Here is a 23898-nt window from a genome sequence, read left to right on the forward strand (position 1 = left end):
ACTGCTTTCGGGTGTTCTCTTAGATGAAAAGGTAGACGGTCTGTTTTTCCTATGAGTGTGGAGGAACTGCCTGAATTGTTGCTTTTTTTTCCCAATATTTTTTTGCAACATATCTTTGAAGGGCAGATGATGACCTTTTGAAATATTGTAAAAAAAAACAAAAAACGCTGCAACCTTGTCAGCAAAAGAAACACAAGTCTTTATAAATACTTTTTGGGAAGTAGTTTTTGATCTCGCTTTTTATTTCAGCTACCTGTGATCTGCTCTGACCATGCTTAGTTCAACATTACTCCCTCTCAAAACCTGCAAATATTCACGGCCCCGCTATTTACTGCAGCTTATACATACTTCAGTACTTTCTTTAATGAGCTGCCCTGGGGTCTGTTATCTCTCATGCTACATAAAGCCCTCTCTCCTCCTTAGCAGAGAACAGCCGGAGATCTGATGATCAGAAACATTCAGCTTTACCACGCCGGCAAATATATCTGCGTTGTGGACACAGACGTGGAGAGCCTGTCAGCCGTAGCTGTATTGATTGTAAAAGGTAAGAAAACCTTCCCTCTGCTTGGCACTCTCTAATTAAAACAGGGCTTGCAGCCAGGATTTTTAATTGGTTTCTTCTTTTAAAAGCAAAAGAAATATCAAATTCCAGTCTTTATTGCAAAGTTGATGATTGATTTAACTTAAATAGAAATTATTTCTTTAGCTTGTAGCAGGTGCCAAAAGGTGAGTTTCCTTTTCAGGTACCTGTTTCACGAGCCAGGATATTTCTTATCCACTTGCAGAAATTTACCCCAGACAGTGATCCTGTAGTGCTAGTACTGCTTTAGTTATCACTCTGAGCTTTGTAAAGGGAAGATGCTAATCTATTTGAATTTGGAAAACATTTTTTCAGCAACCTGTAAAGGTTGCTTTGGCCATCTGTGGTGACAGGAGGTAAATTCAATGGTGAATATTCAAGGGTTTAAAGTATTTCTATTTTGCACCATGTGTTAAGCACTAATAAAAAAATAACTGCAACCCTTCAGAAATGAGTGTCAACAACAGATTTTACATTTAAATGACAAATGGTAATGATGCACAAGTTGAATGTTTATTTGAGATATTTGAGACGGATTTAAGTTAAGCATCATCTGTGAATCAACTTAAGGTCATTTCGTAGAGTGGGACCACTGTTTAAAATAATCTGCAGGTTTTACAACATCAGGCTGTAAACCCAATCAACGGTTCCCTTTAAATTCAGTACAGTTAGAGGTTTAAATGGGTTTTAGATTAACTTTGCAAAAGGCTTCATTTTTCTTTGGACATTTGACATTCCTCGGCTAAGGTGAGGAGCATTGACTTTCAGCATCAGCCGAGATAACGTTCATAAAGTAGTAGTGGAAACACAGACTGCAAAAAGCCCGGGAGACATTGAGAGTTCAATCTTAAGGGTAATTAATGGTATTTTTAAATATAAATATGAAATATCAGAGTTCAATGTTTGAAAAACCCAGGATCAGAAGTACCAATGATGTATTGAGTTTTGTATTTCAGAATTTCAAGTTAAATAAAGATGTTAAATGAATAATTGCATGCATATACTGTAGATCTCTGACTTTGAAATTGGTATTGTGGTCAATCTCTAGTTCAGATTCAGTTTGTTGTTAAAATATTGTAAGAGTTATATCAAGCCCCTTTTTAGCCGCACTTCAGATAAATTGTATTTTGTTAAAGCACATTGTGCCTGAAAGGACTTTTAGTATTTCAATGCAGAGAATAGTAACTCATATTATTTAGCCTGGTCACTGAGCACAACAAATGGCACATTTCACAGATTTTCCAACTTGAACTCAGCATAATATATTCCCATACCTGAGTTATGACTTCTGAGACAAATGAAATGCAGCTTAAGTTTGGGGGATAAAAGTTCAGCATAGCATAATGGAAAATCTTCTAAAGTAATGGAAAGATTTAGGAGGTTTTCCAAACTACAGACTTTCAGGGCATTTGGGTTTTTCAACTTAAATTGACTTGCATTGGTTTTGTGATTGCACGTGTTTCTTCAGTTATTCTGAAAATCATGGGAATACATAGTTTTCCTTGTCAGTTTATATTTAATAACAAGTTGTTATTAAATATAAACTTGGTTTTCACTCACATGTATTTTCAAAGCAGTTTAAAATTTTAAGAACAATAACAATTAATATTTTACACTTCTTTGTTTCTCTGCCTCCTTTTAATGACTAATATCCAATATTGAGTGTAACGAATGTACCTGGCAGCAGAATGTGTTTGAAGAGGATCTTGTTGTTGTTCGTGTAGTATGCATTTCTCCGAAGAGACAGCTGTGGAAAGCCACACTTGGCAGAACAAAATAACTTTTGCTAAGAGGAGTCACAGCTTCTGTTTTAAGGAGGGGCCGTGCTTTAATGCAGGGACGAGAAGAGATTGTTGTTTCCGGCTCAGATCAATAGCAGCCTTGCAAATTGACACAACACAAATGTGCTAAATGTCAGATGAGGTGAGGGATGATCTCAGTGTCAGGATTTGAAAAGGTTGGATCCATAACTTTATCTTGTAAGCATACCTACCATTCATACTATTCAGCCTGGCATGTTAAAGATATTTTAAGGCAAATCGCAGTAATGAGCGGTGAGAAGTAAGGCAAAAATAAATAAATAAATTCTTGCTTTTCAAGTCGAAGCAGGAACATGGCAGGGAGAATAGATTGGCCTAGAACTGACTGGAAACAAACTTGACTGTGACTCAGACTGTGCATTATTTACACTTCCTGCTCACGGCAGCTGTCACGGATGTCTCACAGTTTGGATTGAATAGCTTCAAAAAAGGCGTGAAGCTAGAGTTAGAGAGCCAGCCATGGGAAGGAGGAAATGTCTTTATTTGATCACTGCAGACCTTTAACAAAATGGCAGAGGCTGCATGCATGTGTGTCGAATGCACATGTTGGCCTGCTTCCATCACCTGTGTGAGCCACAGGGGAATAAAAACGGAAGAAAAAAAACAACATCAATTCATTAATAGGTTTACACGTAGCTGCACGGACTATTTTTAATATTTTTATCAGCTCTTTTGTAAGCTTATGCATACAAACTTCTCAGAGGGTCAAAATAAATGTGCGAGCGAAATGATTCACTCAGCAGAGTGGTTTGAGATGAGTCATGCATTTAATATGTTGATTCTTCTCAAAGTTGTGCTTTATTTTGTCTTCAAACACTAAAGCAATTGAAAGATTCTGAGAAACGCATCTGGAGAATGCTGTCCTGTGAAAATTAATCACTTGAAGATTTGATTGTGTCACGGTATAGTTTTTTTGTAGAGGATCCCAAGTGCAGAGACTTATTGCAGAGCAGAGCCTTTAATAATAATAATAATAATAATAATAATAAACAAAACAACACTCCCAAAGATGATCATGGGTACAACGGGGCATGAAGTGAAGAGTGACAACAGGCATCGCGAAAGACGTAGTAATTGGGAAAGTAATGGGAAGAACAGTGAGGAACAATGTGAAGTGATGAAATTATATATATACTGAGGGAGAGGTGGAACTGACAAAGCAACCAGAAGAACTAATCAGAGGCAAATGGAAACAGCTCAGGGAGAGTGCAGACGTAGGGGGAATCAGGAGATAGATGACAGCTGTGAATGGGAGCAAACTGGCAGGCAGTGGGGAGGTTAAATAATAAACACAGACAGGCTGAACTGGGGTTCAAAGCAGCAACAAATCAATGGGGGAAAAGAATCAAGCACAGCAAAATCCGAACTCAAAAAGAACAGAACATAATAATAAATACACTAAGTATGAAGGAATGAACAGACACAGAAATACCTTGAAAGCAATCCTGATGAACTGAATAGAATTAGGCCTGTTGACCAAAAACAAAGAATCAGAAACATAAATGATACCCAAACACCAACAAATCCTAACATGACCTTTGTCCAAGCAGTTTATGATTGAACCATTTAGACAGCAGTGACCAATTCTGTAATCTTTGCATCTGAATGCAAGGATTTTCTAGCCCATTTCCTCATTCCTTTTTGCATAAATACCACTTTTATCTAATTATGTTTTATTTTTAAGAACTATGTGTAGGATGATGCAAGAAGAACAAAGTATTTTTTCCTAGCCTTCCTGCTGTGAGCGTGTGTGAGAGAGCGGTCACAGGAGAAGGTTTTTTTCAATTGAACACAAAAATAAAATGACTATATATTAGCTTAATTAACTAAAAAAAACCTGCAAAGGCTTCCAGATCCTTTCAAATGTCTCTCACTATGGGAGAGAAGGATACACAGTCATGGGGAAAACTGCTACAGTTGAAGACAGTCATTGACACCCTTCACAACAAGGGTGAACCACAAAAGGATGTTAATGGGCTCTGACTTCAATTGTCTATCAATTATTTGGGTAATTCCTTTAGCTATGTCTGGTTTTGTCATTTACATTGTAAGTTTTAGGTAACGCTGTTTGGGTCTTCGCAAAACATTCCACTTCTTTTACCGCCTCAGAGCCTAGATTGCATTTTGTTTTCCATCTCTGTTGAGTCATCCATTCTACTTTGCTCCACTTGACTGAATCAGAGCAAATAATATTTTGCTTCACAGCTCACAGTGCGTCTCGTGCTTTTGAGCACTTGACAAAGAATACTCTAAAGAACTATAATTTCCTTACACCCTCTTAAAATTGGATTCTCTCAAAGAGATTTCAAAGCCTGATGAGTCTTTTTCTTAATCCCTCCTTTTGAATAATTTGACTCAGCTTGAGGGCTGCTAATGAATGTATGGCTATATTATATGCTGATGCAGTAAACCACCTGGCAAACTACTTATTTACAAAAAAGAAATGGAAAAGGGTCATCTCACTGACCTTCACTTCTTTTGTTTACACGTTAGATAAAAAGATCCATTAAGAACCCCCTGAATGGTATTGATGATCATTGAAAAGAAAGATCTAATTGAGGTTATACCTACTCCTTCCTATTGAAATAAAAGGCAATTACATTTGTTCAGTTTTTATTAGCTAGAACAAGCTGCTGTGTTTAAGGCAGCATTTGCATTACAGATGCATGAACTTCAGATTGAGAGATGTTAATTAGCTTTGCAGTATCACTTGATTTGGGAGGTAGATGTTGAATTATAGCTAAACATTCAGCTATAATTCAACATCTATGTGAACGGTAAATGTGAAATAAATTATATGCCACCTGTCTAGCCTTGTAAGCAACTGAAGATGTAGTTTACGTCAGCACTTACCGATTTGTGAAGCGCCAATAGCAATTCTTTTGTGTCAATGCTAATTTCAAGCTGGTGTGATGCTGTAACCATCTTATCTCTTGCAAACAGCTTTTAATAAAAGCAGTCTATGTTTTTAAAAAGATGGTTATTAATAATTTGACTGTAATACATTTATAGTAAGTAAACTTTTGACTTTTTTTTATTCAAAACTGACATTACTGAGATTTTTATTGCTGGTACATTAGAAATCTACGAATGATGAAATCCTCTTGGCTACTGTCCGAAGGTTTTGTGTATAAGGTATGTTGCAGCTTAACTGTTTTATCTTTTTAATCTTTTTTTGCAGACGCAAGACCACACAAGTCAGACATATGGCATGAGTTCTTTTGAATTTAAAATAAAGTGCAGGTCAGTTCAAGATAAGGCCTGCTTTACAATTAGATGTGTTAAATTGTTAAATTATCCTTTCATTTTATGGTCACTATAGAGTTTAATTTAGGAAACCTTCTTGACTTAAACGGTCATTAATTATTCTTATTAGGAGCAGAGGTGGTGTTGGAGAAGAGTCACTGCGCTGGATGCAGCTCTACTCTAAGAAATCATTCTAGGCTATTAATAAAACATTGAAAAAGTGATTTCAGAGCAGCCGTTTTTAGCCTGTCTTTCAAACATTTTGTTCATGATTTGTGAGGCTAGCATGTCTAGTTGTGAAAAAGCAGTTAGTGCTTTCGCTAGCAGTGGATATTCATGGACCGGAAAGAAATCAGACTTTTTAACCTAACAGTGAGATCGCGTTGTCACTACAAATAATACACAAAATCATTTTTCACTGTCTAAAATAAAATCCAACTAAAGTTTTGGGGTTTAGGTCAATCAGTACTACCAAAATTATTGCTGTTTGGTAAATGGTGACATAATGAGAGCAACAACTTTCTTTCTATTCAAAAGTTTACATCAGTTTCTATTCTGTTCTTCTTTTTATTTCCCCATGATGTTACAGAAGAAAGAAATGTATTCGACATGTTTCCTTAAAAACATCCACAGGTTGGCCTTTAAGCGACTCTATATAGGCTGTAAATTAATCAAAAGTTTAAAACTTTTAAAGAGAGTAGGAAAAACTTTCTATGACATCTTGTGAATGGAAATAATTTTTGGTAATCCTGACCGTTCCAAGATAAGATTTAATGTCAGGTATCAAGAAAGGAAAGGTCGTAGGATCAAGGCGGTGCAGTTAAATTTTGGAAAAAAAAAGTGAAATTATTCTCGCATGTAAGCCTTTCCAAATGCAATCAAAAAATACTGACTTTCTTGCCAAAGTAAATGGAAGCTCATTCATTAACCCAGTGGCAACAACTCATGGAGCTTATCAGTCGTAATCATTTTCTATTTTGATTATTACAGTTTGAGTAAATAAATAAACAACACATGTTGCCCTTTGTAGTCACAGCAAATGCGATTGCCAGTGTTATTTGCACATTTCTTTGTATAATCCTCTATTTTAGTCATGTTTCAGAGTGTGATTTTCAGCCTTGTTTTTGGTCCCCTCCCCTCACTGCACTGAAGGTCACTGATAATCGCGTCTGACACAAAAGGCTCTTGAGTGATCATCCGGGTGCTTGTTTTCCACAATAGCAGCAGTTAATGCTTCAGATGATGCCTCACAAACACTCCTCCGGATGAGGAGGACAGCGATGGAGAAGGTCGCTGTGTAAAGATAACATCGTGGTCAACAACATTCAAACCATTTGGAGGACGCTCCTCGCTATAGTTTGACAGCTGCATCCCCATCGTGGCCCTGAAAAAAAAAAAAGAGGCACGTCAGTCACTCTATTCCGTTGAGATTTATCATTGTTTCGCCACTCTGATATTCAGGACTGACAAGAGAGAGTGTACATTTCACAAAGTTGGGTGAGATTCAAATCAAATCAGCATAATTTTGCCGTCTGCCTGCGCCGAGCGAGAAATAAAGACCTAGACTGACACTCGTCTCTCCATGTTAATGAGAGATCATTGAAACGCTCCAGGGAGACTCGCTGCATCCTGTTGCCTTCAGCCAACCAAATATAATTAAGAGGATAAGAAATTGATCCTTGATTGTCTGGCCCATTAATATGTATTAATGAGGCCAGCGTATTAAAGTTTTTTTGTTTTTTTTGTTATTGAGAGCCACTAATGAGTTTTAAAGTGATCAATATCTCTAAAGCCACAGTTTTAAGGGTAAATATTTGTGGGCAGTACTATAAAGGTGTAAGCTGTAGATCAGCTGTTACTCATTGAAGATCACTATTTTGGTTTTCTTTCCAGATTGTTTATTAAGATCAAGTTGATAATTAAAATGTTTAGCTTAAAATTAGAAGCCGTTCCTCTGAGCAGAGTTGATAGCATTTTTTTTTTTATTATTCTCATTATTCAGCAGTCTGACTCACTGTTCTCCAGTGGTCCATTATTTCTGATGAGCTAACACATCCAATAAAACAGGGAGCTAAAGTAAAACATCACACCGCTTAATTGGTGGGATAATTCAAATAAATGATAAAACTTTGGCTCCTCGGGGGTCCTAGGGGTCCCGTCTTCATCTTTTAGCTTTTAATTTGACTCCCCGCTCCTCCGCTGTTTCAATCGATCCATTACCGGGAGGACCATGGAAGGCAGGGATTACATGTTGGGGGGGGAAAGAGGAGGATAAATCCTGAATTAACTTTTAATTTCTCGTGACGGGCGCTGCTCTGGAGCATTACAGTTTGGGTTCGAATGTGTGTTTTCTGACTATTGTTTGCGGTTGCTCGCATTTTTTTCCTCGCAGAACGTGGAAACACACCCCACACCCTTGTGCTGGAGAGCCGTCGTCTATGCATATTCTGCAATGTGCGACTTCCTCACGGTGTCTGTTCCCTGTGTTTGAGCCAGGCCCTCCCAGCCCCCCGGAATCAGTGACTGTAGAGGAGGTGACAGACAGCACGGCCCAGCTGGCGTGGAGCCCCGGCAGAGACAACGGCAGCCCCATTACCAGCTACATCATCCAGACAAAAACTCCATTTACTGTGGGCTGGCAGCGAGTCAATACAGGTAGACATATTTGCATCGTAAAGCATATTAATTGATGTGTAATATGCCTGTAAAACTCATTTTATGACGTTTCAAATTCTTTTCTAACATGAAGCCGCATTTAATGTATGTGCACATGACTACCTTAAATTCAATTGCCATTCCACCTGAGTCATCAATTTTTAGCTGGTATTTCCTTCTTGTTTCTCGAATAAAGTGAATGTAATCAAGTAATTTCATGAAAAAGAAGTCAATAAAAAACAAGCATTCTTTAGGTTAAAATGAGCCCTTCGTATGTGGGATGTTTAAAATTTTGTGCACTCAACGTCCTCTAACTCCTTTAGCATCTTCACCAACACTTAGTAAGAGTGGAAACCAAGAGCAGAGTAGATTTCTGCCAAGTTCACACGACTTTAATCTTAAAAAGCATCTTTACAGTTCTTTGCAAAGGCTCCTAAATTAACCTTTAAAGCATCATGATGTATACATTAAATGAAATCTGACAAAGAATTTGAAAGTTATTTACACCACGCAAATAAATCAATGTACAATAAAAAAATGTCAATAAATACAGACTACAAAAGTGAGAAAGAAGGAACAAAAATAGAGTACATTGATTTAAGTAAATACAGAAAATGAAAAAATGTCAAACTAAATGAGAATTTTTTTTAGATGGAATATTTTGCACAATACATGCCTTATGAAGGCATTTATTTATTTCTATCTCTATACTCTGCATATATTATTAGAAATATTGCAACATTTTACAGACCAATTTCCTATTTAAAGCTACAAAATGTTGAATACCATTAAAAATCAATGCTCCTTATCCTCCCCACAAGCTGCAAACTGAATTGTTAATGCAGTGGCAATAAAGTGTTTTGCAGATATCAGTTCTAACTGCAAAGCATTTTTAAAATTTTGCTTGGGTTTGTTGTTCTCTTGAATTTTTATATGAAGGACTTCAAATGAAAATTTTTCGTTGTCGGTTCAAATGAATGTATGTCTGTGTGGTGTTCATTTAGTTTCGAAATCTAAGTGAAAATCTAAGCGAGCACAAAAAACTGAAGTGTAGTTCTTGCAATAATAGTTTTCTACTGTAGTGAGATATTATGTGAAGTTATTTGACTTTCTAAACTTACTTTTGACCTTCCTGGGTTTTTTTTTTATTGTTAAATGCTATAACAGAGGTTCTTTATATTTATGTATTACGTTAGTGACCTTATCTGTAATATACAGCCAGTTTCTGTCATGCTGTCTAATTTCTTCCAGTTCCAGAGGTAATTGATGGCAACATCCACACAGCTACCGTGGTTGATCTGAACGCCTGGGTCGAATACGAGTTCCGGGTATTGGCCAGAAACGGCGTCGGAGTTGGGGAACCCAGTCCCGTGTCAGTGAAGACGAGAACAGAGGATGCAGGTGCAGTGAATTTACTTAACATCGAGCGCCGCCGCTTTGTTTGGCATACATGTAGATGAGTTGGACAAGTTGTTTGGTTCTGCAGTTCCAGATGCAGCCCCAGGTGATGTGGGTGGAGGGGGTGGAAGCAGATATGAACTGGTCATCACATGGGAGGTAAGTCATCAGTCTTATGTTCTCCTGTATCTGTTACTGACTGTGTTTATAGTCGGTCTTTTTTATCCTTGCGCGAGGTCAAGGGAAGTCCGATGACTCATTTTGATTTTATTTATTTCTGCATCATTAATGTAGAAGAAATGCTAACGTACGTATGTTTCTAGTTTGTCAAAGTATTTATGTCCCTTGAAGCCTTCCATAATTTGTTACGTTTCATCCTCAGCATGTATTCTACTGAGACATTATGTCACAAACCAACACATGATAGTGTAATCACAAAAATACTTTTTCTTTTTTGAGAGAGGGGGTTTGTATAAATTTAAATTTTGGAAAATGTGGCACACATTTATATACTAATACTTTGTAGAATCTGTCGTTTGGGTTATGTTGCTGCCAGAATTGTACTCTAAGAGACTAAAATGTTCACCTTCTCTTCTTTGTGAAACTGATTTAATATGACAGATGACTTTTGGATGAATTTTATCAATTTGCTACCCACAAGTTCTCAAATGGATTTAGGTCTGGACATTGTTTTAACCATTCTAACCTGCCGTCTAAAAGGCCGTTTCTAATATTATTAATATGCTTTAATTTTCTTTGTCTCATTGAGCTCTGACTGTATGAGTTGAATTATTGGCCTACTTCAAGGAGAACCTCATCCGCAGTTGGGAGCCCTGTATTTTCTGTCGCGTATTTTTGCTGTTGATCTCTGCTTCTCCCCCTCTTGGCTGCTATTTTTTTTTTTTTTTACTGATACTCTCCTTGCCTGGCCTGTCAATTTAAATACATGTATGTACAGTATATGTACATATATATACAGTATGTACAGTATATGTACAGTATATGTATATATATATATATACTGTATGTGTGTGTGTTTTTCCATTAGTTGCCATTTTCCTCTCAGGTTGTATTCCATTCTATCTTTCAATATTGGGAAAACTTATTAGGGAGTGTGAAGTGCTGAAAGCTTGGCATTAAAGTTCTCTACAATTTTTATTTCTATTGTGTACATTGGTTTTTAAGAGGCTTCCAACGTTCTCAAACGAACCTTTGAGGCATTCACAGAAGAGCTGCATTTATGATTAGGTTAAATGCCAATCAAGTGGATTCTGTTTGCTTTACATGTCGAGCTGAAGATTTTCTTTTGGGGTGTCAGATTAAGGAGACCTGAGAACAAATTCACACCATATTCTTTTGATTATTTTTTCTGAAAATCCTTCACTTTTTCTTCCTCTTAATTATGTATCACTTTCTCATTTGTTGCATAAAATACAATCAACATATGTGTTGTACTGCGGAAAATTTTGGAAAAGTTCAAGGGGTGTGAATACTTTTGTGAGATGCTGTGTATAGTTTATGAAAATACGATCAGTTTCAAATTACTGCAGCTCATTCAAGTCTACAGTGATTAAGTATGGCACTGAAATAAACTAGCTTGGTCGCTGTCAAATAAGATTAAGCTCTGAGTTAGCGTGGTGATTTCATATTTTATTAAATGCAGATCAGCTTTTATCTTAAAAACTCCCTGCATGGTCTGTAATGAGCACCAAGGCCTTTTAAAATCACATCTTGCTTTTCATTTCAATATATCAGGTAGCAGGTCACGGAAGCAATTTATGGGTCACGCACGCCTGAGTCTGTGCCGATTGCGGCGGCCAGTGCCAGAATGAGTGTGACTGGTCTGTATATATTTTAATATCACTATAGTTTTGTGTTTCACTCTCAGCCCGTCCCTGAAGAACTGCAGAATGGTGAGAGCTTCGGCTACATCATTGCCTTCCGCGCCTTCGGAGAAGTCAGCTGGACTCACGTGGCCACCTCAGCCCCCGGCGCATCCCGCTATGTGTACCGTAATGACAGCCTCGCGCCCTTCTCTCCATTTCACGTGAAGGTGGGCACTTACAACAGCAAAGGGCAGGGCCCCTTCAGCCCCGTGGTCACCATCTACTCTGCAGAGACAGGTAAGGATGGACATAATGGGGCAGGACTTAGCAAAGCTTGAAAGCTATTTCTCTCTCTGAAAAGGACAAAGATCACAAAAGTGGTTTTTACTGCATCTGCTGCTTTAGGCTCTAGAATTCCCTTTTAAAGCAAGAGAAAAGCAGAAAATGTGAGGCACAATTGCAAGACATTTGTGTAAGAGTAGGTAGTGCCTTTTTCTCCAAATATCACCACTCACTTGAACGGCTTTACCAAGGTAAAAAAAAAACAGTTGGCATTTAGATCTATGCTCCCTCTCGGCACACGTAGAAGCAGTCAGTTTGTGCCTTAGTGTGTGTCTATTTACTAGCAGGACCTTTGTGCGGTGACTCATCTGAGCCCTGATCAAGATTTGTAAATGTAAAAAATTCACAAAAGAAATGTTCTCCACTTACCTCCGTGTTGCTTCGTCCTGACAGAAATGCTCGGTCTCTTTTCTTCTGTTTTTTCAGAACCAAGCGGAATGCCAGCAGGGGTTTGGGCCCGAAGTGTTGCGGCCTCTGAGATTGAGGTGAATTGGCAAGCTCTCACCATCACCCCTGAAAGGGTTCTGGGCTATGAGGTATCGTAATTTTCTTTTTTTTTTACTCATATAAATGGAAACGGATATCAAAGACGACACAATTGAAGCCACTTGGCATCACCTCAGCTTGCACCTCAAATATGTCTCTTCCAAACTGTGTCGCCATGGAAATGGCATCCTCACGCACCCTCCCCTCCCCCCCCTCACTGGAATTATACACTTCTTTGTATCAACATGACAGGAAAACATGTCAAACTTCTTTCGGGAGAAGAAAGGAAAATTACCCGTTTGTGGGCTCGCTTTAGACTGACTGTCATTTATGCAAAATCATGATACACATGACCCCAAAGCATCACGACAGAAGACCAGTATTTCATACCCCAAATTATAGTAACTATAGCAATGTGCTGTCTTTTGACTGTGATCTAAATACAAAATGGGATGGATCAATTTTGAACCTCAAAAAGCTGGATGTGGTTGAGTTTACTGTCACAAACTGTGATCACCTGATTAACATGTAAACTAAAAAGTAAGCTGTGTTTCTTTTTATACGATACAGAGAATATAGAAAGGAAAGTAAGAATGGGCTTGATGCTCACTAGCAACATCTATTGTTATTCTAATTACTACGAGTGATACAAATGATTAATTATTGTATATATCAATTTAAAATTTAATTAGTCAAACTTCAATTAGTGCAATTATTTAAATTTCATTCTTTTATTTTGCAGTGCATGATGTATTGCAGAGTTAAATAACGGGCAATAAATTCATGAGTTGACTGACAGAATGTTAATTTATTTAATTGTTTTTCATCATTTAACTGGATTAAAAGGGCGAACAGAACCTTTATTCACTGTTTTAACTTATTTTTTACTGTAGCCAAAATGTTGGGTTTTGATGCTATCATCTTAGGCTGTGCTTTAAGGACTGATTTTACAAAAAGAATCCTTAAAGAAATAGATAAAAAGAAACGATCCGTGATTTCTGGCCTAAATTACGTTGCCATTCTTTCTCTGATGTTTAGCATAACTGAGGTTTCTAGAAGCAAGTGGATCATCAAAGCTCACCTCTCTAAGATGCACCCAGCCACATTATGTCAAAGTTAAGCTATTGACTGTATGGAACCAGTTTAAGCACATTTTACTCAGATCTAAAAATATATATAAATATAATGTGTTAGAAAATTATTCATGCCCCTGAAACTTTTTTTCTTTTTTTAGATATATTTCTTGGCTTTTCAACCCAGAGCATTAATATATTTTATTGTTTTTTTCTGTGTAATAGATCAACTCAAAGTAGAGCCTGATTCTGGGATGTAGGCAATTTTAAACATATTCCTTGCAGAAAAAAATATATATTTTTAGCTTGGACAGATTGGATGGAAAGTGTCTGTGAACATCAATTCAAGTCAATTGCTGCCATAAATTTTGGTTTGTATTTAGGTCAGGACTTTCACAAGGCCATTATTACAGGTGAATATGCTTCAATTTAAACCATTCCTTTGTACCTTGCTCGAGCTGTCAGTTTTAATAAACAACCCTAGTTTTAGCCTTGTTGTCATGCTAGAAAGTAAACCTGCTGTCCAGCTTCAAGTGTTTTGCAGCCTTTTAGTCTAACTCTTGTTCTCAAAAATGAAGTTGTCTTGAAAAAAATCCCTCACAGAACCATTGTATTGGGCAGAATTGTACTCAGGCAGACTCTGTTTAGTAATTTGGTGACTGCTGCAGGCAATTAGTTACCCTGGAAGCATAATAGTAGTTGCATCTAAATACAAATTTACACAACAAAAATTTTGAAAATCATTCATAATTTTTCTTCAACTTCCCAAATATATGTAGCTCTATCATATAACATCTTATTAAAAGGCATTGAAACGTGTGGCGATAGTGTGGCAAAATGCAAAAAACAAAATTGTTCAAGAGGTAATAATCTTTTTTGTGAGGTAGTGTAACATTTGTGTTGTGTCTGCTCTTTGTTTTATAAAGGTGGTTTACTGGGAGGATGACACCAAACCGGAAACGATGGGGAAGGTTAGAGGGCCTTGGAACCAAACCTCAGTCACAGTAAACAACTTGGCAGGAAACACGCAGTATTTTTTAACAGTTAGCGCCTTCAACACAGCGGGCACCGGCCCTTTCCTCCCTGCAATCAATGTCACCACAAAAAAGCCACGTAAGTTGCAGCGCTCAGTAATCATTTAGCAAAAGCCTGTGTTTGCTTTGAATCAGGCCTTTTCTTTGCAAACCGTATGAACAATATCCTTCGCTAATATTGATTTTAAAAACAACCAGATATGGTAATGTGATGATCCCAGTATGCCAATAATACAGTCATTTGCTTCTGTGCCCACACTCTGAAATAAATCATTTTTATCTCATGCAGCGCCTGCCCAGCCACCGCTGAATGTAGAATGGACCCTAATTGGCTCTCAGCTGTCTCTTTACTGGGAGCCTGTGGTGGCAATGGAATCAGAGTCAGAAGTTACAGGATATCAAGTGAGTTTCTCCGCGCTTGATGATAGCGCGTTTATTAATGCCACACAATATGCTGTGAGAACAGAGTCGGCTGCGAGGATACATATTTACGTTGTGTCTTTTCACTTGTTTACCCTCCCTCGCTCAGCTTTCATTCTGGAGACAGAGACACAAAGAGGTAAACACTTTCACAACGGCCAATTCGACAGCAGACTTGACCCTCCCTGAGAATGAAGACGACTACATCATTCGCATTCAGACGCTGAGTGAGGGAGGACTGGGTCCAGCCTCAGATCCCATACGGATCCATAGACTGAGTATGTTTTGTTTTTTTTTTGTTCATATTTTATTGAGTTGAAAAGGTGAAAGAGGTGTGCTCCCAGTATACCAGGTTTTATTTCATGGTACCTATGTGTCTTAGAACCTACATGTTAAATGTTTCTATGGACTTTTATGAATGAAATCACTCGACACGTTTCAGTTCTGACAGGGACATTTTGTCCTCCATTAACTCAACAGTACTAATGTCCCTTGCCACCCTAATTTGGCTCTACTGGGCTCATGTTTTGCTGAAATATGCAGTGCCATCCATCTCTGTCTGCAGCCCTCTTTTTACTAGGAGCTATTACTGTCTTGTGGAGCTCCAGGGGGGCTCGTTTTCCCCTCTAAATGCTACTTTACATTGTTGGAAGTTCTGTGCCGAATCCCTTAAAAACGAAAGATCAGAGGGGAGTTTGAGTTTCATAGTGGCTTTTCTTTTAATAAACACTTTTTTTGCCTTTTTCTTTTAGACACGAAGTGAAAGATGTGTGCAAAACACATTAGCAGTGAAAACAAAAAGCACTGTTTACAAAAAGTAAAATCTCTGAAAGTAATTCAAGCATCATTTATGCATTTTTTTTTCCTCTGGGGAAGATTTTTCTGTAGACATTATTTCATTATAAAGGAGAAACCAGCAGCACACGGCTGTTAATTTAGTCACAAAGGTCATGAAAATGTTGGGATTGCAATCAAACTTAATCAGGTTCCTGGTCCCTTTACACACAATTATAAGGTATGATTGAGCTTTATTACATTTAAAAGAGGCAGTTTGAATTCCAGTGAATTTTCATAAGGTGGTTGTAAGTAGCATGCAGGAGGATCTTCTGTATTGTTTATGTACAATGATAGCAATAAGTCATCCTATTAACTTGAATCAATTACATTTTTCTAACCTTCAAAAGTGACAGCATGCTTTATTATCTTTAATTTCACTATTAATAGTGTGTTTATTTTTCGAAATGTTATTGATTCCAATTGTTATTGTGTAGTGTTTAGCTGGACCAGTCAAATTACGTAATGTAATTGGTGTATTAGAGAAGCATACTATTTGATTGCTGGGCAGCATCTGCTTTTGTCGGAGTGAATGTAGGTATGGATTTATTGCCAAAAAGGACAAACTGAAAGAAGGGAGCATTTGCCTTGCATACACAATGTGCCAGACAGAATAGCTGACTGGACTTTAGCCATGGGTATTTTCATCATTAGCACGTTTGAAAATTATTGGTGGGCAGCGCTCCACAGAGCATTGGCCACCTTCCAGATGGTGTTGGATTAAAAATAAGTTATAAGTATTTTTTAACATGTCTGACACCAACTCTTTGTTCACATTGTTTCATAACAGGTGTGGACAAGGAGGGCAGGGGTAAGACAGGCAGTCAAAAGGACCTTCTTTAGGGAATTGAAAGTATGGTGAAGAAAAACGTCTCCAAAAAGTTACCCAAGTAAATGTAGCAGAGTAAATCCAGCTCTGGTGTGTACTCCAGACAACATTGAAGATTTCCAACATTTCTGAATCCAGGAGCTTTCCTGTGCCCCATTCAGCCTTGCTGATATCTGAGGGAGTTGGCCCCAGTTCAATTGGGCTCTTTTACCAGTTTAACAAAACTTACCAAAGCTAGGTATGAATGTCTGCACATGTAGAAGTCAGCAAGAAATGGCTTGAAGTGGAAAAAGTACAAAATGACAATAGATTGAAATGAGCAGTGCCTGTCAAAGTCTTGCTCTCTGCTATAGCAGCCTGAAAGAAAACATGACATGCCTCTGTAGAAAATTGTTTCCTTTTTAAACAGCTTTTCACAGCTTTTGTGCTTCCTCTGACTTACTTCTTGAAACACCTCACAGACACTAAAAATAACTGTCCTTGTAAAAGCTTCAAACAGAGGCTGGACCCAAAAATGATACAAAACAAGGAGAAAGTTTAAAGCTTTATGGTGTTTGTAAAGCATCTCAACTCTTTGCTCCTCTGGAGGACATATAGGACAGATTGTTAACCAGACATTTGTATTGGAGCAGCAACACAATGTTGAGTTGTTGTAAATTTTGCTCACTTTAGGTCTAAGTCTACAGAAAATACGTTTGCAGACTTGAGCTGGACATTTATTTTGAAAACATAAACTTTTTCATATTATTGTCTTAGCTCATGTTTATCAATTTGAGAAAGAAAAAATGTCCAGACAGTAGTAGTCAGTTGGATCATTTTAGGCAGGCTGGGTAAATGTTGACTTTAGACTTGTAAAAGAGAATCTTAATCCACTTAAGGATTTGTAAGTGTTCAAATTAAAAACTAATACCAGTAGCATTTGCTCATAGCTAGATAAAATAGGAGAAATTCATATAACAATCTTATTTTTTCCTTCCGTAGGTCAGTGACACGTCTACAGTAATACTCAATAAATTAGAATATGGTTTCTGATGAGGCTTGTCTTTCAGATTAAAAGTACCTTTTGAAAATTATAACCTGTAAGCAGGTATTAAACATACTCTTCATTATGCCTACATTTTTCTATTTACGTCTTTTATTTCCTGTTGGTCTGATGTAATATGGTCATCTTAAATATAGCGTTTTTCTTAGTTGTAAATGCAAAATCCTCATAATAAACAAGATTGAAAACACCAATGTTGAAACAATTGATGTTGAATGTAGTTAATCTGTATATTGTGTTTCTTTTTCTAAACTAACTCTGAAATAAATCAAACTTCACAGTAATATTATAATGTATTGAATATGACTGTAATTAATCAGGCATAAACTGGTGGCCTGCTTCATGGACACCAAGTAGTTCTTTATATCAATGTGTGAAATGTTTGGCAATTACGTTTGCTCTTTTATCCGTTAAATTCAAAGTGTTCTTTGAAAATTGCAAATAAAAATCTTCCCCCCGATAATTGCTTTTAATACTTACTTTCTCCGACAGTCCTGAATGTGCCACTGTTTCTCTTGTTTGTCTTCTTAAATGGCTCGAGGGTACTTTGTGTGACATAATTGCAAACACCCTATTGCAGCTAATGAAAATTAATTATTAGAAGGGAGGAACAACACTTCATCAATCTTTACAGGGAAAAGCAAACAGGTTAGAAAGAGTCTGGGAGTTTTACAAACATCCCCTAATACATATAAAGGTTACCAATGTCAGTCTGGTTGCTTGAGCCTCCTCCTGTCAAGTGGTGCTGCCAGGAATAGTGGTGAGAAAAGGCACTGATTGTGTGCTGATAAACTTGTTGTTGAAGGGAGATAACGATGAGAGCAAAATGAATGGAAAGTCTTAGGAGCAGGAAAGAGGCAAAGTCCAAGCAGTTCAGATTTCATGAACAAAATTCTAATTGACAACCAAGTCAGGCTCACTGTCCAATAAAATATACAAGAATCAAAAAAAAGAAAATACTCAAGATAGGGTCAGGCGCAAAAGCCAAAAGAAAACCTAACTCACAGAGCAAGTGGTGCATACCAGTAACAGAATACAGACATATACATGACACAGGAACGGGATCAGAAGGCGAAACCACTAAGACCAGATGTGGCTTCAGATAATCTAGCAGGGCAGAGGTGAGACAAGTAATACCTAATCAGAGTTCCTGGAGCTGCATTTTGGTGAGAACAGACTAAAACCTTCACTATCTTTGACTCAAGCAGTAACAACTCCCTCACTGAATAGTGTTGAGTTAAAGGTAGCACTACTGCGTAGCCTCAATGGTACCCAGTGGTACACATGATGTGTTCACTTGGAAAATATTTAGTTGTAAATTTTCAAGGCTGGCAATCGCCCAGTTCTAGACTCAAGTATGTTTCTCAGTGCTTCTCCAGTAGCTACTTTAAATTCTTCTAGGCTACTGGTTTTATCAGTACCTTATGAGTTAAGACTTTCATCCCACTCGATTATTTTTAAAATTATAAAAAGATAGCAAGCATAAAGGATTTCAATAGCAAAGATGACTTGCATCTCTATGGGGAGATAAAAAATATATCTGTATGAGCCAGGGTTATACCAAGTAATAATACATGTTTGTTGGAGAGAAGACGGAGACAGAGCAGAGAGGTAAAGGACAATGGGGAAAAAACCAGTGTAGCCAGTGGTGCAGATGTGATGACTGCATTCTGCTGCTATGACTTCTTGAATCTTATTGCTGTTTTAACTGCAACGTTACAATGACACAACTTCATGGTTTATCCATGAGGTATACCACAGTTTCTGCATCACTCAATGTGCAGAATACAAAGCTTTGCCAAAGTCTGGTGCTTTGATTAGCTTTTTGTTTCAATTTTGTTCAACATGAAACATGTCTCAAGGCAAATGTTTTCTTAACTGATTTGGACTTATACCTGTCAAAGTGCTGAGGTCTTCGGAGAAATTGTCTAAACCAGAATCAGTCGATTTTCAGTTCAAATGGCCGTGAGCGGTGATTTTCTGGTCTAAAACTCAAAATCTGAAAAGTGAATTGATTATATTTAATTCATATTTAAGCGCTTCCAAGTCACTTTGACAGTAACACTCCTCAGCGGAGATGCAGTTACTGAGTGAAGGTGACTCAGAGTTAGATGTTTTCAGGAGCAGGGAAGTGGTTAAGAAAATAAGGCAGAAAAGGGACACATTTAAATAAAAAAAGACATTTCTACAACATGTTAAGACATGTTTGTAGGTCATTTTTCAGATAACTGGGAAGCTGGACTGAGAACTTCATAGGTTCTGTTTTATCATTTTAAGCTTTCAACTTTGGATGATTATGAAACTTGCTGGATTTGGGAATGTTAGCTGCTCTTTGAAAAATTCTGAGTTAAGGGAAGTATTAGCATTGCCTCAAAAGTACACAGAAGCTGCTTTTTTAGTAGGGGTAGCTTAAATAACTGTGATAATTGCTAATATAAGATCCAATACAGTTTGCATTGTCAACTCCTCAATTATTTTTGTCTTTCTTTCAAAGAGTAAAATGGCTAGAAATAATATTTTACTTACAAAATATTGTTTCCCTCTCATGCTGGCAGCTTACTTTGACAACACATTTGTATATTTCATGTAAGGTATGGACACAACCTCAATCAAAAATGAAATCTAAATTCTCCCTTTAATTTATTAAATAGTAAAACTTTACATCACATTCAGTGGTGGGTTTTGATATGGGCAGTCGTCCAGGGCAGCTTAAGAAATGGGGCAGCAAAAGCAGCAGATTAGAAAAGGAAAATTGGTCTTTTAGTTTCACCTTGTAAAGTCTTCTATTGTTTTCAAACAAGTAAAGTCAGTGGAGAGTTAGCACCGCATCATTCTACTGAGAATAGAGAGAATATATTTGCTTGGTTGCTGCAGGACTTTGCTGTATTTATCCAGCTACTGAATTGTCCAGGGCACAATTCATGCAAGAATTGCTATTGGTTATGTGTAACATGTTTTCAACTCTGTTGGAATGTTTCAGCCTTCCAGTATTTTGAGTCCAAGTCAGAATTAAAATAGTGTATAAGTTGGATGTGAGCTTCAGTACTTTTAGTTTTCGCCATTTTATTTATTTATTTTTTTGTCTTTGCTGTAGGTATGAGCGCCCGTGGCTCCAATGCCCTGAGTGTGGACACATCCCCGCTCTCCTTGTTCTTCACCATTGCAATATCTACGTTCAGGTCAATGTTGTGACAAGACCTCTCTCTGCTTTGTTATCCAACATTTTTCTATTGTTTCTAAAAGTAATCATGCTTTTTTTTCTCTTGACTCTTGTTTGGAGATGACAGTTTTATTGTGTTCTGTAGAAAATATGAGGCAGTGCAATATTGGAGTGTGCTATCAGACAGAATTAATTAACATTATTTGCTTGCCTTTATTTATTTTATTTTTCTTTAATGTGGGTCTGACATTTTGCCAGTCAGGAACAATACTCCAATTCAGCTCTTTACTTTGACTCTGAAATAACACAGATGCCTTACTTCCATTCATGTGCCAAAGTAGTTTCAGCCTTCTTGTTGTTATTAAAAAGATAGCTCCATGCTTTTCTCAGCATTCAGTTTCATGCAGTTTACAGTCATTAAGCACTCAGTGTATCTTTTGAGGGCCTCTGTATGAGATTTTAGTTTTCATCTCTTGAATTTTCTGTGTTCCTCTTCATGCCTCAATTAGATCGTCTGAACATGTTCATTCACACATATGCTTGTGCCTTTGAAGATTCTTGCAATGGCCCCAATTACGGATACATCAAGCAGCCTGTTTTTAGGAGTAGATTCTCCATTAAAAATGGATTGTGTTCCAGATTTCGGTCATAAAACACCTCATAGTGTTAAGTATTTACATTATCATTATCGCTTAACTTTGGAAAATTGAATGTAGGCTCCTTAAGGTTTTAATGCCTGAAGAAAAATAACTACAATCTGTACTTAACTTGGCATCAAGAAACATGTTCTCGTAAACAGCAGTAGGAGTAATGCTGCGTAGTACAAGTGCCAATGTGTTCTTTTTTTTTTTTCCCAAGTTATTAGGTAACAACAACAGAAGTCTTTAATTTTTACTTCCAAGTCAATTCTTTGAAGTGAAAATTTGTACAAAAGAATTTATTCTCTTTTACAACTAAATGCATGACATTTTCTGTATTTCACTTCCATGTTATAGGAAAGAATGAAACAAATGATGTATGAAACAGGCATGTTTCAGAACGCAGCTCTTCAGCTTCAAGGGAAAACCCCTGAGCCAAAACCTAAATGAAAATTCAGAGAAATTGGCATTTACTTCAATCTATACAGTGAAGAAGCTGATGAGTGAAAAAGTGTTTAATTGAAGAGTAAAAGCTTTTGAGAAGCCTGACTTTCAATGTCTTTGTTTTGGCTAAATTTTACAAGATATATGGACTATAGTCAAAAGGACGGGCTGATCTTAAACACACATAAAACACACTGTTTGTGGATGTCCAGGGTTTGGAGCGATAACCATTCTCTATCATAACCTAACAAGCTGTGGAGGGATGTTAAAATGGCATATAATGCCTAATTTCACATTTTCTAATTGAAGCATTTGCCTATCCACCTTAAAAACTAAGTAAGACAAAGCTCTAATGTTAACAGATAGATTGCCTTTATTTTGCTCTGATTTCACAAACATAGATTCAAAAATGTATTGTACTAACTGTAGATCTCAGTAATAGAAGTCAACACTGGCCACTTTATTAGGTAACCTGTTCGAGTGCTTGTTAACTCAAAACAAATTCCACTCATCTCATGGTAGTAATTCGATACAGACCGGTGTCTAGACAAGATGAAGATGACTGGCTGGCTTTAAGCCGCACACAAGAAATACAATTTTAGTGACTTTGAGTCACTAAAGACATTTTAGTGACTTTGAGAATAGCATGGTTCTTGGTGTACATAGAACTGGTCTGAGTATTTCATAAACTATTAATCTGCTGGCGTTACCACACATCACCATCTCTTGAGTTTACATAGAATGGTTTTGGAAGGGGGGCGATGTCCAGTGAGGAGCAGCTGTAGGGATGAAAATGCCCTTTTGGTGTCAGAGAGTTGGACAGCATTTACACACTTTCTTAAAATAATGAAAGTTATAAAAATAAAAAAATAAAATAATAATAATAATAATAATAATAATTAAAAGGCAATAGTGGCTCATGTAAACTCCTTTTACAAGGCATGCAGAATACCATCTCCAACACGTCAAACCTTGAATCACATTGTGTGACTTCAGCTGCAACATTCAGAATCTGGTGTAAACAACATGAAAGCATGGATCCAGACTGACGTGTATCAATGATTCAGACTGCTGCTGCTGTATGTGATGGCGTGGCACACTTGGACCCCCTTATTACCAATTGACTAACTGAGCAGTGTTGATGACCATATCCAGGTGACTAATACAATTCTAAGAAGGTGTACCCAAAAAGTGGCCAGTTTGTCTACATAAAATTGAGGAAAAAATTGGTGTCATATTAACACTTCTAGTTAAAAATTCTTATCTTTTAAGAATCCATACACAAAATATGAAGGAGCAAGGGAATGCATTTAAACTTTTGGCACCAATAAAGATGCATGTAGTCACAAGGGTTCTAAAGTCTTAATTTTGAGTGGACAACCAGTGTATTTCCATGTTTTTATATGAACATTTGCTTGATCTTAAAGAGAAATAGGTTAGAGAGATGTGACATAACTGATGAGATCACAGAACAGCACAGTCCAAGAAGAGTTAGCATTTATATTATTAGATTTATAGTGATAAAAAGTAGCTTTGTGGCATATAACTGCATCGAAAAACTGCCTAATTAACTCATCTGAACCTTTTTAACCTGTACATAAAGCATACGCCTTAGCTAACTTGCTGAAAGACTGAATTTTAAAACGCCTCAGGGCTTCGCTACTGTCTGACATCAAGGAGCAGCAGTGACAAAGAGCCCTCCTACTGTGTTTTTTCTCACATCTCCTGCATTTGGGAAAATAATGGAAATAAGTGTCACCATGCAGATGACCTCGAACTGTCGGCTCCAGCACAAAATGACCTAACCCATAAATTATTCAGTATTGTAGCTGTTTACACGTCTATACAAGTCAGGTCATTATTAGTTCAGTTTTCAAGTGGCGTTTCATTTCTGACGCAACAAATTTGGCACATGGGCGTTTTAAAAATTTATTGTGGTTCATTGATCACCACGGCCACTATTCTATTATTTACTCTTTGATTCAAAGTTGTTTTTTTGCATCCCGATCGTTCTCTGGGATATTGCGGGTGTATTACAGAAAGAAGTCAAACAGACTGAGAAGAAGAAGAA

At 37.3% G+C, this 23898-nt stretch overlaps 1 protein-coding gene across 2 annotated transcripts in view; it reads left to right on the top strand.

Annotated features, from left to right (window-relative positions):
• The window catches only part of cntn3a.2 (contactin 3a, tandem duplicate 2), a 54390-nt gene extending 32491 nt beyond the window's left edge, over positions 1 to 21899 (top strand). The window contains exons 15-24 of one of the 2 annotated variants that reach the window (XM_028021874.1): positions 424 to 544; positions 8143 to 8301; positions 9553 to 9702; positions 9788 to 9858; positions 11588 to 11822; positions 12294 to 12403; positions 14353 to 14539; positions 14750 to 14862; positions 14990 to 15158; positions 20680 to 21899. In XM_028021874.1, coding sequence (XP_027877675.1) covers positions 424 to 544; positions 8143 to 8301; positions 9553 to 9702; positions 9788 to 9858; positions 11588 to 11822; positions 12294 to 12403; positions 14353 to 14539; positions 14750 to 14862; positions 14990 to 15158; positions 20680 to 20777 — 1413 coding nt within the window. In that variant the 3' untranslated portion in view covers positions 20778 to 21899. The remainder of the gene's footprint in view (positions 1 to 423; positions 545 to 8142; positions 8302 to 9552; positions 9703 to 9787; positions 9859 to 11587; positions 11823 to 12293; positions 12404 to 14352; positions 14540 to 14749; positions 14863 to 14989; positions 15159 to 20679) is intronic. The other variant, XM_028021875.1, reaches the window with a different exon arrangement.
• The last annotated feature ends 1999 nt before the right edge of the window (positions 21900 to 23898 follow it).

The sequence above is a fragment of the Xiphophorus couchianus genome, chromosome 1 (genome assembly GCF_001444195.1).
Source record: "Xiphophorus couchianus chromosome 1, X_couchianus-1.0, whole genome shotgun sequence".
Taxonomy (NCBI): domain Eukaryota; kingdom Metazoa; phylum Chordata; class Actinopteri; order Cyprinodontiformes; family Poeciliidae; genus Xiphophorus; species Xiphophorus couchianus.